At 39.8% G+C, this 16,669-nt stretch overlaps 1 protein-coding gene across 5 annotated transcripts in view; it reads left to right on the top strand.

The window, feature by feature from the left end:
• Positions 1-16,669, top strand: part of arap1 (ArfGAP with RhoGAP domain, ankyrin repeat and PH domain 1) — a 136,859-nt gene that overhangs the window by 17,915 nt on the left and 102,275 nt on the right. For all 5 annotated transcript variants that reach the window (XR_012391120.1, XM_073924133.1, XM_073924131.1 and 2 more), the window contains exon 2: positions 10,195-11,115. Coding sequence is in view for 4 of the 5 variants with exons in the window: in XM_073924133.1 (XP_073780234.1) it covers positions 10,235-11,115 (881 nt within the window). In the remaining variant the exon portion in view is untranslated. The remainder of the gene's footprint in view (positions 1-10,194; positions 11,116-16,669) is intronic.

Below are 16,669 nucleotides of genomic sequence, written 5' to 3'. Positions count from 1 at the left end.
GTTAAAGCTGCGGTCACACTAGAGTTTGTGTGTGCGACATTCTGTTGTGCGAAAAGGGGCGGGATTAAACAACATGATTAGACATTTATAAAAGCGAGCGATTGCTCCATGTTTTACATTTCTGTCCAGAGAGGTCATGTTGTGATCCTCGGTTGGTCTCACGCAGTCAAGTGATGCGATTTCGCAGGTCAGAGTTCACCAAGCTTGAAGTTTCCACCACAGCAATCTGCGAAACTTAACGCACGACCCCGCGTTTCCGATCTGACGCATTCGCGTGCGTATGAATGGAAGTCTATGGAAGGAAAAGCCCAGTGTGAGCGCAGCTTAACTCGGGGGAGAATGTTGATGAGCACATGGCTGGAGATCATTATGTCAGGCTGATTGGGTTAGAATGGCAGACTTGACATGTTAAAAGAAGGGTGATGCTTGAAATCATTGTTCTTCCCTTGTTAACCATGGTGACCTCCAAAGAAACGCATGCAGCCATCATTGCATTGCATAAAAATGGCTTCACAGGCAAGGATATTGTGGCAAGTAAGATTGCTCCTAAATCAACAATTTATAAGATCATCAAGAACTTCAAGGAAAGAGGTTCAATTCTGGTTAAGAAGGCTTCAGGGCGTCCAAGAAAGTCCAGCAAGTGCCAGGATCGACTCCTAAAGAGGATTCAGCTGCGGGATCAGAGCTTGCTCAGGAATAGCAGCAGGCAGGTGTAAGCGCATCTGCACACACAGTAAGGCGAAGACTTTTGGAAGATGGCCTAGTGTCAAGAAGGGCAGCAAAGAAACCACTGGGACAGATTAATCTTCTGCAAACAGTATGGCGAATGGACTGTTGAAGACTGGGGCAAAGTCATATTCTCTGATGAAGCCCCTGTCCAATTGTTTGGGGCATCTGGAAAAAGGCTTGTCCGGAGAAGAAAAGGTGAGCGCTGCCATCAGTCCTGTGTCATGCTAACAGTAAAACATCCTTCATGTGTGGGGTTTCTTCTCATCCAAGGGAGTGGGCTCATTTATGATTTTGCCCAAAAACACAGCCATGAATAAAGAATGGTACCAAAACACCCTCCAACAGCAACTTCCAACAATCAAACTACAGTTTGGTAAAGAACAATGCATTTTTCAGCATGATGGAGCACCTTGCCATAAGGCAAAAGTGATATCTAAGTGGCTCGGAGACTAAAACGTTGAAATTTTGAGTCCTTGGCCTGGAAACTCCCCTAATCTTAATCCCATTGAGAATTTGTGGTCAGTCCTAAAGAGGCGGGTGGACAAACAACAACCCACTAATTCTGACAAACTCCAAGAAGTGATTATGAAAGAATGGGTCGCTATCAGTCAGGATCTGGCCCAGAAGTGGATTGAGAGCATGCCCACACTGCAAAAACTGCTTTTCTTACTTGTATTTTTTTGTCTTGTTTGTAGTCTAAATATCTACAAATTCTTAAATCAAGAAGCATTTTCTAGACAAGCAAAACATACTGTCTTGTTTTAAGAAATAATCTGCCAAAATGAAGAGAGTTTTTCCTTAAATCAAGCAAAATAATCTGCCAATGGGGGAAGCAAAATAATCTTGCTTTTCTGTTTGTGATCAGATTATTTTGCTTGATTTAAGGAAAACCTCTCTTCATTTAGGCAGATTATTTCTTAAAACAAGACAGTATGTTTTGCTTGTCTAGAAAATGCTTCTTGATTAAAGAGCTTTCAGATATTTGGACTAGAAACGAGAAAAAAAATCGAAGTAAGAAAAGCAGTTTTTGCAGTGTGACTCTTTTCATAAATGTCATGTAATTGTCGATAAAAGCCTTTGAAACATATAAAGTGCTTGTAATTATATTTCAGTAAACCACAGAAACAAAGATCTAAAAGCAGTTTAGCAGCAAACTTTTGTGAAAACTAATATTTGTGTCATTCTCAAAACTTTTGGCCACGACTGTACAATGGTTTGAAGTAAATGACTCAGTTTTTAACTATTCTTTTGGAGAAAAATCAACATGTTCGCCTTTTCTGGCAGAAGTCGGGATCTTTCTTGGTTTATTGTGCTCCTGCAGTTGAAAATATCCTCTTTGAGTTGCACAATGCAGTTGAAGCGCTTAGCGCGAGTCTGTGTCGCGAGCTATGTGTGTGCGCTTAGCGTGAGCCTGAGTGTGCGCGCACAGCCGAGAACGGTGAAGGCTTTTATATTTGATGCGCTCGCCGGAAACACGAGCGTTTCTCATTGTTCATGTGTTGTATTTCATTACATCAAATACAGTACATGAAAACTAATTGCACAGTAGTCATTGTGGTGATAAAGTCATCTTAATAAAAATATCATTAGAAAATAATAATAATAATAAGAGGGCGCCATGGTGGCGCAGTGGTAGCACAATCTCCTAACATCACTCAGGTCTCTGGTTTGAGTCTCGGCTGGGTCAGTTGGTGTTTCTGTGTGGAGTTTGCATGTTCTCCACGTGTTGGGTGTGGGTTTCCTCCGGGTGCTCCTGTTTCCCCCACAGTCCAAACACATGCGCTATAGGGGAACTGATCAACTAAAATGGCCGTCGTGTATAAGTGTGTATGGGTGTTTCCCGGTACTGGGTTGCCACTGAAAGGGCATCCACTGTGTAAAACATGCTGGAATAGTTGGCAGTTCATTCCACTCTGGCAACCTCTTAAATAGAGACTAAGACGAAGGAAAAGGAAATGAATTTCAAAATAAATAGACATATTTGTTTTTAAACAGCGTCCATTCACTGTTCCAAATGTCTGTTTTTAATTTAATTTATTTGTTTAATATGACCTTCACAAATCTTTAATATATGTACAGTCTACTGTATAATTTGCTTTATATTTACTTTTTATAATATTATATTATATTTCTGTAACTTTTTACACATTTCTGTCAGTTAGGCTAACAGGCTTTATTTATTACCATAATTCCCTGTATTTAACGACAACTTTGAAACAAGAGAGATTGTAAAATAAACAGTGTGCGTCTACCACAACACGGCTGACGCAACAGACAACATTGCTTAAAGGAAATTAAGCAAAAACAATGACAGAAAGATGAACTGTAAACTCAAATATTGAATGCACTGAGTCACAATCTGACGTTTGTAAGAGTCACTGAAGTGAAGACAGAGTTTCTGCGTGATGCTCGACGTGTTTTATATAAATACAGATGAATCATTTTCAGGCACTTCCTCCTTTGTGTTATAATTGGCTCAAATCAGGAGCTATAAGGGGATATTCATCATGCTTTAAACTACAGCTTCAGTTTGGACTGAGCTCTGAGGGCTTTCTGTGCTTATTATAGAATTTAGATATAGTATTAAAAATAGTTTGAGCAAATCAAACTGTCTCAAACTCTCGTTTAGTCGTTTCCTCATTTAAAAGTGTTGTTTTAGCAGGAAGTGCATCGGTTTAATGCAAATAAACAAGAGTGTGAAAACTAGCAAAGTGTGTGTGTGTGTGTGTGTGTGTGTGTGTGGTGGGGTTTGGGGGGAGAGAAACACTTGTAGAATTTGAACATTACTACTTATTATTATTATTCGTAATAGACCTATTGTTGTGATAACATGTTTAATATGGCCATATATGTGTGGGTTTCCTCCAGGTGCTCCGGTTTCCCCCACATTCCAAACACATGCACTATAGGGGAACTGATGAACTTAGTTGGCTGTAGTGTGTGTGTGTGAATGAGTGTATGGGTGTTTCCCTGTACTGGGTTGCAGCTGGAAGGGCATCCACTGCGTAAAACATATGCTGGAATAGTTGGTGGTATAGGGATGCAACGATTATAGATTTTGTTTGTACGATTATAGTCTGAGAAATAATCCCGGTTTCACAGTTATCACGATTAATATGCATTCATTTATTTCTAAACACCACTAGTTTAGAAAATGCCATGAAAACTGCTCATGTTTTACAGTGTTATTTATTGCTCCTCAGTAACCAAATATTACAGCACAAAATAATAATAAAAACCAACAACAGGGTTCAACAATAAGGACTGCCCGATGGCCCGGGGCCAGTGTGAGAGATGTTCAGGACAGTAAAGAGAATCGTTACCGGCCCGATCAGGCTAGTGCTGCCTTGTCATTACATTTTATTTTGCCTGCGACTATTTGTCAATTGTGTGCAAATACAGTCTTAGAATCGAGAAACAAGTTGTGCTTTTAACTCTTTGAATGCTGCCTTTTCTGTGAAGTCCTAAACACCATATTGCTTTTTGCTTCCTTTTATCTGATTGGATGTTGTGAGCACGTTTTTTTCCACAAAAACCAGTACAGTGAAGAGACAGCAAAATCAAATTATTATGGCTAAAAAAAAACGTCTGTTTCTATTGTTGTGGAAACAGATATTTACATGGGTACAACATGTGATATTTTGCATAGTTTTCTGTCACTTTTAAGTCAGCCACCTTTTGATTTGCAACAAAATACCTACACCTTTTTTTTATATCGCTATATTTTTACTGCTAAATATTTTAACATTTTAAAAATATTTGAATTCTAGATTCACAGACATTCTTTTTGACACATTATTTAAAATAATGATAATAAGCTAAAGAAATAGCTATTATTTATTTATTTATTTATTTAATTATTCATCATTTTATTTATTTTGGTGGGACGTGTGAAAATTTTGTCAGGGCAAGTAAAAATCTAAACCACTGGTCCAGTCGGGCCAGTAGAAAATGACCTTATCGTTGAACCCTGTAACAATAGTCCATTTCTCTCTTTGTGCTAAAAAGTAAGTAACATTTTTGACATTTAAACTATTTTACACTGTAAATAAACGACAGAACAATAAATAAATAATTTTTAAAATAGTATTTGTCTAATGCGAGGGTTGAAATTAACTTTCTTACTTAGTAGCACCGCTGCACCCAACTTCAAACATTTTAGGAGCGCCAGTAAAAAAGAAGGAGCTCCCACCAAAAATAATTGAGCTGCACTGCAAATTGTAGATTACAGATTTATTCTATTTGAAAACATCATCAATCAGGACTAACAAAATCCAGAATCAACTGCCTAATTCTGTTGTCTCTTATTGATATTTATGCAATAATTGCAAAATGAATGTCTAATAATTTATAAAATATTATGATGACGATGATGATGATAATAATTCTAACAATGAACAACATTATCATGCTGCCATGAATGCGAGTTATCTGCTATAAAAACTGCAACTGTTACATTATGACATACATCTATGGTTTGCATCAAACAAAAATGAAGCACTGCAGTGAGAAATATACACTTTGCACTATTGTTTTTATGTCAATATAATTACCAGAAAAAACGGACAAACGAAAGGAAGAAACGTCTCAATTCTGCCACTCTTTAAAGGTTTAGGTTTGTGTTTGTGTCATTATAAATGCTTGGTCTCATTATGCGCTGATTTACATTTTTCTGTGTTTGTGGAAAACAGCCGACCCAATATATGAGCGGCGCAGAGCATCCTCGCGATGACCACCTGCGCAACACTGTTCTGTCATGAGCCGAAGTTTCAATTTAAACTTAGTAAAGTCAAGCTTCTTTCGCAAAGATCTACACTGTTAGATTTTACATTTAGCGTCTGATTGCGCTGAACGCAATGCATCGAGATTTAGACCATTAAACAGATGATCCACTCCGAGTCTTTCAGCAGTCTCTCTGGAAACACTGGATTGATCTCGGCTGGCGGATCATATCACCACGATCGCTCTCATCACCGCCAATATTTGTAACTTTTAATGGGATTGCAAACTTGTGTACTTTTCATTGCTTCTTCTTCAGATTTCAGCTGTCACAAAAGCCTCCATCTCAACTAGTGCGCCTGAAAAGTGTGAGCGCGTCGCGTCACGTGCGCGTCCCTCCATTGGAAATAATAAACTTGCATGAGCTTGCTAGATAATAGTTAATAGAGTCAGTCCATGCTTTTCCCTACATTCATTCTTCCATGGCGTGGCGCCACGCCAAAATTGATCCGGCCACGGCTACGTTTCGGCTTTTAATCCAAAACATTCAGTCGTGTTTTTTAATAGCGGATTATAATCACACCAAAATGCATTAAAAGGTAAGTGAATTATAACAGCGCAAACTTTTCTGTAACCGTAGTAGTGCTGTGCGTCATTTGTTTAACCCTTCAAGGTTACGTGCCAACTGACTGGCTGATTGACAGGTGCGTGATGCGTGAGCCGGCAAACACAACGTATAGCTATTTCACTTTACTTCAGGACACATTAATACAGCTCTGTAGGTCTGTTGGAGACATTCATAAATATTCCTAGCAAATGTTGGAGACATACTCGTTACATAAACGCACTAAATCGCGCGTTTATTTGAGAGCGCACAAGAAGATCTGTGCTTGAGCAGTGTAAGAAGTTTTGTGCACGAGCAGATAAAACCGGCGCGCAAGCAGAGAGATTCGCATGCTCGTATGCTATTACATAAATGCAATCTTGACTACTACTGCGATCGTACATTTGTCACTGAAATAACGCCACAGGTAGTCGGTAGATCTGTGCATAAAAGGCCTGACGCCAAAGCTGGAAAACATCCTAGAGGAAACACTGCAGTCATAGTTAATCCAATGTGCGTGGTTATTAGTCTTGGTGTACAAACTAGCGCACAGTTGGCATAACTTTGTTTAGTTGCCGCAGATTTGATTCGTGCAGAAACACAGTGTTGAGAAGCCTTTACGATTAATTAACCATGACTAATTAAAGTGAGGTTAATAGTGAAACCGGTTAATCGTTGCATCCCTAGTTGGTGGTTCATTGCACTGTGGCGACCCCTGATAAATAAGGGACTAAGCTGAAGAAAAAGCAATGAATGAGTAAAAACACATGCAAATGATATACATTTTGGTAAATTTATGCTTAAACTTTCCAATGACTCCACAAATCATGCTTGTGGGTTGCTAATTAACCAATTTGCAGATCTTCCAATGTGACCATTGCAAATACACACATTGTGATATCAATGCTCAAACAATATGCTGTGCAGCGCTAGTTGTAGCTGTGGGAAAAACAATATGGAGCTGTAATTTACTCTAAACCTGCCGGAACTACTTTAGCTGTGTGTTTATCTGACAATAACCAAACACCTGAGAGTGATCATCAGCCAATCAAGCATTCTGCAGCCCCGTAGTATAAATTATAGTAATTACCAGAACAGACTGACAGACTTGCAGTCAAACATGTTGTTGAGTGATTTGTATCTCCTGTACGATTCTTTCAAAGGTCTAATTTTCACGCTGTTGACGTCACGGATATATCTGTATCTTATCTGACTGATGAACTGGAAAATGATCTTATCTGAGCAGGAACAGGACGTTACATGCAGGAAATGAACTTTTTCTCAAATGCTGTGTTTCTTTTTACTTTTTGATGTGGGCAGTGATATTAATCTTTATCTTTGTGTGTGTGTGTGTGTGTTACTGCTGAATTAATCACTTTTGTCGCTAGACATACTTTTTAATTATCAAATCAAATAAAACCATTTACCTCACTAAATTAAAATGTAAAACACGAGTCTTCATGATGTCCCCCTTAATGACCACATGCAGAAGTGAACATATTTAGGATGCCTGAAGGTATTGTCTACAGGATTTTTCCCCACTTGAGTTTCAATCAAATTTAAAACACGAGGAACAAAATGACACTAAATAATCCATCAAAAATGACTCGTCTAGAAATGAAACATTACGTTTTTATGATTAAGTTATTTAATTATTAAATAAAAAGAGACAAAAACGATTAATAAAATGATTTGTTGTTGTTTACAATGCTAATTTTTAATAATCACAGGCCACTTTATTAGGTACACCTTACTAGTCCTTGCCTTTAAAGCTGCCTTAATCCTTGGTGGCAGAGATTCAACAAGCTGCTGGAAATATTCCTCAGAGATTTTGCTCCATATTGTCATGATAGCATCACACAGTTGCTGCAGATTTGTCGGCTGCACATCCATGATGCCAATCTCCCGTTCCACCACATCCCAAAGCTGCTCTATTGGATTGAGCTCTGGTGACTGTGGAGGCCATTTGAGTACAGTGAACTCATCGTCATGTTCAAGACACCAGTCTGAGATGATTGAGCTTTATGACATGCTGCGTTATCCTGCTGGAAGTAGCCATCAGAAGATGGAGACACTGTGCTCATAAAGGGATGGACATGGTCAGCAGCAATACTCAGGTAGGCTGTGGCGTTGATGCTCAATTGGTACTAATGGACCCAAAGAAAATCTCCCCCACACCATTACACCACCACCACCAGCCTGAACCGCTGATACAAGGCAGGATGATCCATGCTTTCATGTTGTTGAGGCCAAATTGTGAGCCGAGCATCCGAATGTGTCAGCAGAAATGGCGATTAGTGACAAGTAACTAGTTACTGTAGTTCAGATATATATTTTAGGGTTTTCTCCTAAAAAGTCTAAAATTGAAAAATCAAAATTTTAGGCTTAAAAATGTCTTAAATTCTCTGTTCTAGGTATTAAATATTTCTGCACAGGTCTTATTTTTCTGATGTAACGCTACATCTAATGCTCATTTTAACTCTTTTTCGTTGTTGTTGCTTGGTTTTCGTGGTGTTGTAGTTGTTTATTTCACTAGTCCTAATCCTGCGGTATTACAACTACAATTGAGACCAACATGCAATAGCCAATCAGCTCTCTGTTGTTTAACTCAGTACGTGCAGTGAATGTGACGTCATCGCAAAGTTTGTGTAGGTTTGCTTGAAGTGCGTGTGACTCGATTTCGGCTGGTGGAGCGCACATTTTTTTGAGACTCTGGTAAATATTTCGTGCAGCATCGCGCTTGATTTGAGTTCAATATAAAGCACTTTGAAGAGATTTTGTCTGAAACAGGTACGACTGTACACACATCTTGATATAGGGAAAGCCAGATGACCAACAATTCTTGGCTAGAAATTGCAACAGCCGTGGGAAAGGAGGAAAGTTTTTGTAAAAGAGGCCATGGCAAAAGTGGACACCCAGGTGGTTTTAATATTACAGAATATGTTTTTCCATCAGTCATAGGTTTTACACTCATGTAAAAGTCACAATTTAGATTTTAAAGCAATTTAATAGTTACAAAATGAAATAAAGTAAAATAAAGTAAGAAATTTTGTCTTCGATAACTGGAAAGAAATATTTTAATCTATCAGTTTACAGTATACTGATGCCCAATTTCTAGGCTTTATTGGGTGTTAATAGTAAGGAATTTTGGACCATTATTCCCATTTTAGCTTATAAGTACAGGGCACAAAGTAGTCAGACAGTAATAAGTGAATTGTGGAGTGGGCAAAATAAAAATAAAAAGTCAGTATTTTTAGTAAGTGTCCTCTTTTTTTTTTTTTTTTTTGCTTTTATTCTTGCCATAATAAAAATATATAATTGTAGAGCAAGTCATGTTCTGTAGTCAATAATATTTAACTTTAATAGGTTGAACTGTCTGAGATATGAACAAAAGCAAGTGATGTATCAACGTTTGATTTAAAAACTCATGAATGGTTATAAAAATTATTATAATCGTTATAAAAAAAAAAAAAAAAAAATAATAATAATATGACTTAATTCCTGAAACTTTTTACTTCTCTGTTTATCCATCTGACTTTACGGTCAGTTTCTTTTGACCACCCCCTGTCATTATAAGTAATGTCTCAATGGTGAACGCGGCAAGTGTAAAAGCGTGCAGTCAGCGGAGGTGCGCAATGCAGCGCCAGGCGAAAGTATAAATCAGCCTTACAGTTCAATTTGAATACATTTATTTTTCCACCAATTTTGTGATTTTAGCATTTTCTCTGTATGTATGCATGTTTTGGATATTATGATACAAGTCTTAAATTTAATAATTAATGGTCTTAAAAAGATCTTAAAGTCTTAAATTTGACATTATGATATCTGCAGAAACCCTGTATTTACTTTTCAGTCCTTTAATTACAGTTACTTATAATATACTTGCCCTAAATAGTGTGAATAAATTCAGCAGTTCTGTATAAATCATAAATTCAAATAAGCAGAGTTATTATATATGTGAAGTTTATCTGTAAACGAATTTCGAGAGGAGCATGTGCTCATGATTGTTCTCAGCTGTTCCAGCGTCAGCTCATGACCAATTATAAATAACCAAAGTTTTCCTATCTCAATGTCTTTGTCTTGAAGAACCCCCCCATTCTCACCAAGACTTACGCTAGTAAATTATTGTTGTTTTCTTCTAGACGTGCTCTCCCAGTCCTGATGACTCCCTGACCTGCTATCATGGAGAAGAAGTTCTGCAGTGTGCTTCTGCAGCATTCCAGTGCGCTCACCAGCGCTCCCATCATGCCCTTCACCCCGCCGTATGCTTCACAGCCTGTCAGTGATTGGCTGAATGGCCTGCGGCTCGACCAATACAGCGTAGCGTTTCAGGAGGCCGGATTGGGGACGTTGTGGCAATGTCAGGATTTAACCTCCGGCAAACTGCAGCGTCTGGGCGTATCTCTGCCCGGACACAGAAAGCGGATCCTCGGCAGCCTGCACAAGCTCTTCCCATCAGAAACTGGGATGGAGGATGATGAAGAGCGTGATGAAGACAAACCCGTCGCCAGAGAAAGAACCAAATTCCGAGACGGGACGCCAGAAAACTGTGTATTATCTAAAAATCCGCCTCCCGTCCCGCCTCGAGTTACCGCTAACCGGCCTCCTGTTCCCTTCACATCCACAACACTGAGTCCTGAACACAAGACCACGCCCACTCCTGCAGATCGAGCAACGCCCACTCATGTTGAACGAGCCACGCCCACTCCTGCAAATCGAGCAACGCCCACTCATGTTGAACGGGCCACGCCCACTCCTAGGCCACGCCCAGAACACTTGGCTCTTAAAGGGCCGGCGCCGCAGCTTCAGAGCAGAGCGTCTCCTGAGACTCCCTCATCTTCTTCTTCCTCATCTTCATCGGAGCGGTTTCACCTGTATGAACAGTGTTCCTCACCTGCTCAGGTGGATACAGGTGCTCCTCCGCTTCCTCCAAAGAGCTATGCTGTGGCTGTTTCTAAAGAGCATAAAGATGCTCCTCCGGTCCTCTACAGGCCTCCTATTCCACCGCCTCGGGGCTCCGTCTGCACCAGAAACCTGCCGTCCGGAAGCCCACCTGCTCTCAGGTACAGGAAGCTGTTTTTCTGTTTAATGTAGAATATATAGGGTGAATAATTATGCAATATTTATGCTTTTTTTCTGCTTTTATCTTTTCAGCTGCTTTATAACTTCAAATATTTGTCATAAATATGAGAACCTTAAAGGGTAAATCTCCAACACAATTCTTTTAACCATCACAATGTCCTTTCCTGCAATATCTGAAAATGTATTGTCTGTGTTTGGGTTTAATAACTAATGTTATATGATGCATTTCAGTTTGAATATCTTTGTTTTGGATTGTTTGCATTTGACAGGGTTTCTGAGGGGTCTTAAAAGGTCTAAAATGTAAAAAATCTAAATTTTAGGCCTTATAGGGCTCTATTTTGACAATCCATGTGCAAAGCGCAGGGCGAAAACGCATTCAGGGCATGTCAGAATCCACTTTTGCTAATATAAGGAGGCAAAAATCTGCTTTGCGCCATGGCGCATGGTCTAAAAGGGTTGAGCTTATTTTCTTAATGAGTTATAGGTGTGTTTTGAGAATAAACCAATCAGAGTTTCATCTCCCATTCCCATTCCCCAGTAGCGTATCGCCATAGCGCATTTGCTATTTACATGACGACTTTGTAAGTGGAAAAACTGAGCATTTCACTAGCAAGAAACCAGTTAAACAGAGCATCTGCAGCGCGAGAATGAGAGATAAGGCCTCTCATAATCTACTTTCACTCTCGTGGATAGGGAAACCTTGTACACACAGACATCAGTTAGCCTATAAATGACTAATTTCGTTTGTTAAGCGCAAAAATTTGTTTCAAAACTATTAAATTCAGTTCTAATTTCCAGCAAACGAATAAATGAACAATAATGACAAAGTGTGTTCAAACAACTGAGTGATATCCTAAAACACATGCTGCGCCCCATATGGTCTAAAACCTGACAGGTGGACAAATCTAAGCTTGTTTTTAATAAAGCAAATATAAATATGGATATAATAAATAATACTGCTAATAATAATAACATTATACAGAAGCAAACTGTTATGAATGAACTGAAAAAGCCTCCCGAGATGAAGAAGCCATGAAGGCAGTGGTTTTATATTTATGTAGGCTAGAAAATACTATGTTTTATAATATTTTAATCCTTTATATTCATATCCTATACATATCCTTAATATTTCTTAAGAGGACAGCAGAGTCGCACAGTTTTCTTTACCACGTCCGTGATGGTTGAAATTTAAGGTTATGTTTTGTTTATTTGAATTTGTTTATGAGTGAAGATTAAAAGTCAACATCTGACAAGAACTTCACAGAGTTCTGTACTGGACATCATTAACCTGCATTCTGCTCACGGGGCAGCAAGAAAATAGATGAAGGAGTGGAGCTGCGGTAAAATAATGAAGACAAGATTGAGGATATGCTCAAATAAATAAATAGATAAATGAATAAAGTGTGACTGCTCAGAGAGCAGGCTGCTCGGGACAGCGGCCCTCGTGGCCAAAATACGGCCTGGCTCACCGGGAACACTCCGGGTCCTCCTGATTAGCCAATCCGGGCCTGCACAGCATATCAACACATTTCAAATCTTCATTTACCACACTAACAGTGTCAGCTGAAGATGAGTGCAGTGCATTGTGGGAAGCATCACCTGACACTGTGTTTTGGACAAATGTGTAGTGAATGACCCGCTCAAACTAAATTCTGCCTGTTATGCACATACTGCAGGAGTAATGAATAATGAAGCGCATCATCATCATCATCACAGCCTGAAAACTCATCATGTTTCACAATGCACTTGCACAAACACCAGTGCTTAGTGTTTCCTGTCCTCTGACTGGAGGTCACTGAGTCATGTGACCTGTAGACCAGCACACGGGTCACACACACACACACACACACACACACACACCAATGGAAATGAGTCAGGGCTGGAAAATGCTGTTTTTCCCAGCAGTGTGTGTGTGTGTGTGTGTGTGTGTGTGTGTGTGTGTGATTCAGCTGAGGATTATTAGAGTCTTATAAACAGCCTTATGAACAGCGCCGCCCTCTGGTGCTCACAGAAACTGCACACTCATGTTGTGTGTATATCAGGTCACTGTATGCTCGAGCTGCTCAATATGTCGTTTCAGCATGGATGTGCAAATCTGCAATGTCACTTCAGTTTGAGTTTATTCACCCAATAGGAAATGTGAGTGGGATTATTATAGTTGACTTTGTGACGTTTAACCTCAATGGAGTGAACGTTAGTCATGTGCTTGTTTGCTTTGTTTTAAAGGCTTAAGAAAGAAGAAGTTTATTTAAACTAGGGCTGAACAATATCTGGTTTGAGCATCGATATCAAATGTTTGTTTGTGCAATAGTCACATCACAGGGTCAGATCATTTATTGAAGATTAAACTGTAAAAAATATTATTCAATATTAGAATTATTTCATTGGGTGGCTCGGTGGTTACAATTTCACGTCACAGAAAGAAAGTCGCTGGTTTGAGCCTCAGCTGGGTCAGTTGGCGTTTCTGTGTGGAGTTTGCATGTTCTCCCAGTGTTGGCGTGGGTTTCCTCCAGGTGCTCCGGTTTCCTCCACAGTCCAAACACATGCACTATAGGGGTTTGATTACCAAACTGGCCGTAGTGTGAGAGTGTGCTTCCCTTTAGCTTCTGACACGTATAACTTCATATTATTATTTAACATTTATAATCAGTGCTTTACATATTCAGTTATTCTACGCCAGGGGTGTCCAAACACCTGGAGGACAGGTGACCTGCTCCAACCTGCCTCAACACACCTGCATGGATGTTTCTAGAAAGCCTAGTAAGAGCTTGATTAGCTCGCCCAGGTGGGTCTGATTGGGGTTGGAACTAAAGCTGCGTCCCAAATGGCACACTATACACTATGCACTCATGCACTATGTACTTATGCACTTACACACTCAACAGGATGGTATATGTATGTAGTGTCGTCCCAAATGGCACACTGTTTTTTTACTAAGCGGAAATTCAACCCGTTTCCCTGATGACGTTTGACGGTCGCCAAATCAGTGAATTAAATGACCGAATTATCAAATAATACCTGCCGTGAGTATAACCGCATTCACCATCGGGAGGCGCTATAATCACTCTCGTAGGAGAATTTTGCTTTCACTATCCAAAATAAATAAAGTTATCCAACATGTGCGTCCGATAGCTCCGCCCCTTCCGCTACATAAGCAAACCTGCGGTGGTTGAGTGCGTGAAGTGTCCATCATTACACACTACTTTAGCAACTGAATGAGTGCATCATCCGGGTAATTAAAGTGCTCTTATTATTTGTAGAGTTTTCAATGTGAACACACTACTTACACTCTTTATACTACAAAATGGCGTAGAATAGTGCATAAGTATGCAATTTGGGACGCAGCTTATGCTTTGCAGCCCTACATGATCGAGCTTAAACATGCCTGTTCTACACAGGTCATCAGTCATCTCATAGCAGGCTCCAATAACCTCTGTGGGCTTATTTTACACATACCCAACTTAGCCTGGCTCATGTTTACTGCATACTTGTTGAAAATATGAACTGAGAGAATGCTTCACACTGAATAAAAAATCTTCTTCAGCCACCAGGAAAAAAATGGCCTGCACAGTAAATACAAGCTTATTTATGCACAAACGTAAACAGACATGTCACGTTGTGGTCTTCTAAGAGCGTCAGATGAGTTGGTGTGTGTGTGACTGGATGCTCTGCTCAGTCTGTCTCTGTTTGTTTTTCTGTCTTGAGCACTAGATGGCAGCAGTTCTTCTTTTTCAGTCGCTGTCGCTTCCTCAAACCGTCCTCCACTGACCCACAATGCCATGCATGACGTGTGTGTGTGTGTGTGTGTGTGTGTGTGTGTGTGTGTGTGTGTGTGTGTGTGTGTGTGTGCGCGTGGGGTGTGTGAGATAGTCCAGCCTCCAAACGCAAACTCAGCCTTTTCTCCAGTGTGTTTGGCAATGAGATTCTTCAGAAAGATCTTTTACTGTCAGAAGGTGATTCACTTTCTTGAGAAAAGGTGTTTGGGAAAATTGTGGATGTTATAATGGTGATTTATTCACGTTTGACTTTACATCTTCATTATTACAGAAAAAACACACTCTTACTATTATACACTATTATACACTACTCACTATTATACACTGATGTAATCATAAGAATCTTTATTTTTTTAATTTTAAAATTAATTTAAGAGTTAATTTACTTTATTTAAGAGTTTATTAATTGTAATTTTTAAAATGTAAACAAAATTAAAACCAAATTTACTGTTTAATTCCTAGACTTTTTTTTGTTTTGAACCAGGAAGAAACATTATATTCATTCATTCATTTTCTTTTCGGCTTAGTCCCTTTATTAATCAGAGGTCACCACAGCGGAATGAACCGCCAACTTATCCAGCGGGGGATGCCCTTCCAGCCGCAACCTATCACTGGGAAACAAAACATTATATTAATATTAATAAATATATACTTTACATTTAAGTAATAAATCATATTTCTCAAGTTACTCATCATGACACTTTTTTTTCTTAAAAAAATAATTTTATAAAAATTAAATAATTACGAATACAGTAAGATGAACACTTAGTAGCCACTTTATTAGGTACACCTGTCCTTCTGCTTGTTAACGCAGATGTCTTATCAGCCAATCACATGGCAGCAGCTCACTGCATTTCAGCATGTAGACATGGTCAAGAGGATCTGCTGCAGGTCAGAGCGAGCATCAGAATGGGGAAGAAAGGGGATTTAAGAGACTTTGATCGTGGCATGGTTGTTGCTGCCAGACGGGCTGCTCTGAGTATTTCAGAAACTGCTGATCTACTGGGATTTTCACGCACAACCATCTCTAGGGTTTACAGAGAATGCTCCGACAAAGAGGAAATATCCAGTGAGCGGCAGTTCTGTGGGCGCAAATGCCTTGTTGATGAGGCCAGAGGTCAGAGGAGAATGGCCAGACTGGTTCCAGCTGATAGAAAGGCAACAGTAACTCAAATAAGCACTCGTTACAACCGAGCTCTGCAGAAGAGCATCTCTGAACACACAACACGGCCAACCTTGAGGCGGATGGGCTACAGCAGCAGAAGAGCACACCGGGTGCCGCTCCTGTCAGCTAAGAACAGGAAACTGAGGCTACAATTCACACAGACTCACCAAAACTGGACAATAGAAGATTGGAGAAACGTTGCTGCTCTGATGAGTCTCCATTTCTGCTCACACATTCAGATGCTCGGCTCACAATTTGGCCTCAACAACATGAAAGCATGGATCATCCTGCCTTGTATCAGCGGTTCAGGCTGGTGGTGGTGGTGTAATGGTGTGGGGGAGATTTTCTTTGGGTCCATTAGTACCAATTGAGCATCAACGCCACAGCCTACCTGAGTATTGCTGCTGACCATGTCCATCCCTTTATGAGCACAGTGTCTCCATCTTCTGATGGCTACTTCCAGCAGGATAACGCAGCATGTCATAAAGCTCAATCATCTCAGACTGGTTTCTTGAACATGACGATGAGTTGACTGTACTCAAATGGCCTCCACAGTCACCAGAGCTCAATCCAATAGAGCAGCTTTGGGATGTG

Source organism: Danio rerio, chromosome 15, assembly GCF_049306965.1.
Source record: "Danio rerio strain Tuebingen ecotype United States chromosome 15, GRCz12tu, whole genome shotgun sequence".
Lineage (NCBI taxonomy): Eukaryota > Metazoa > Chordata > Actinopteri > Cypriniformes > Danionidae > Danio > Danio rerio.
Note: the sequence above shows the minus strand (reverse complement) of the source record. Positions and strands in the feature narration are given on the sequence as shown.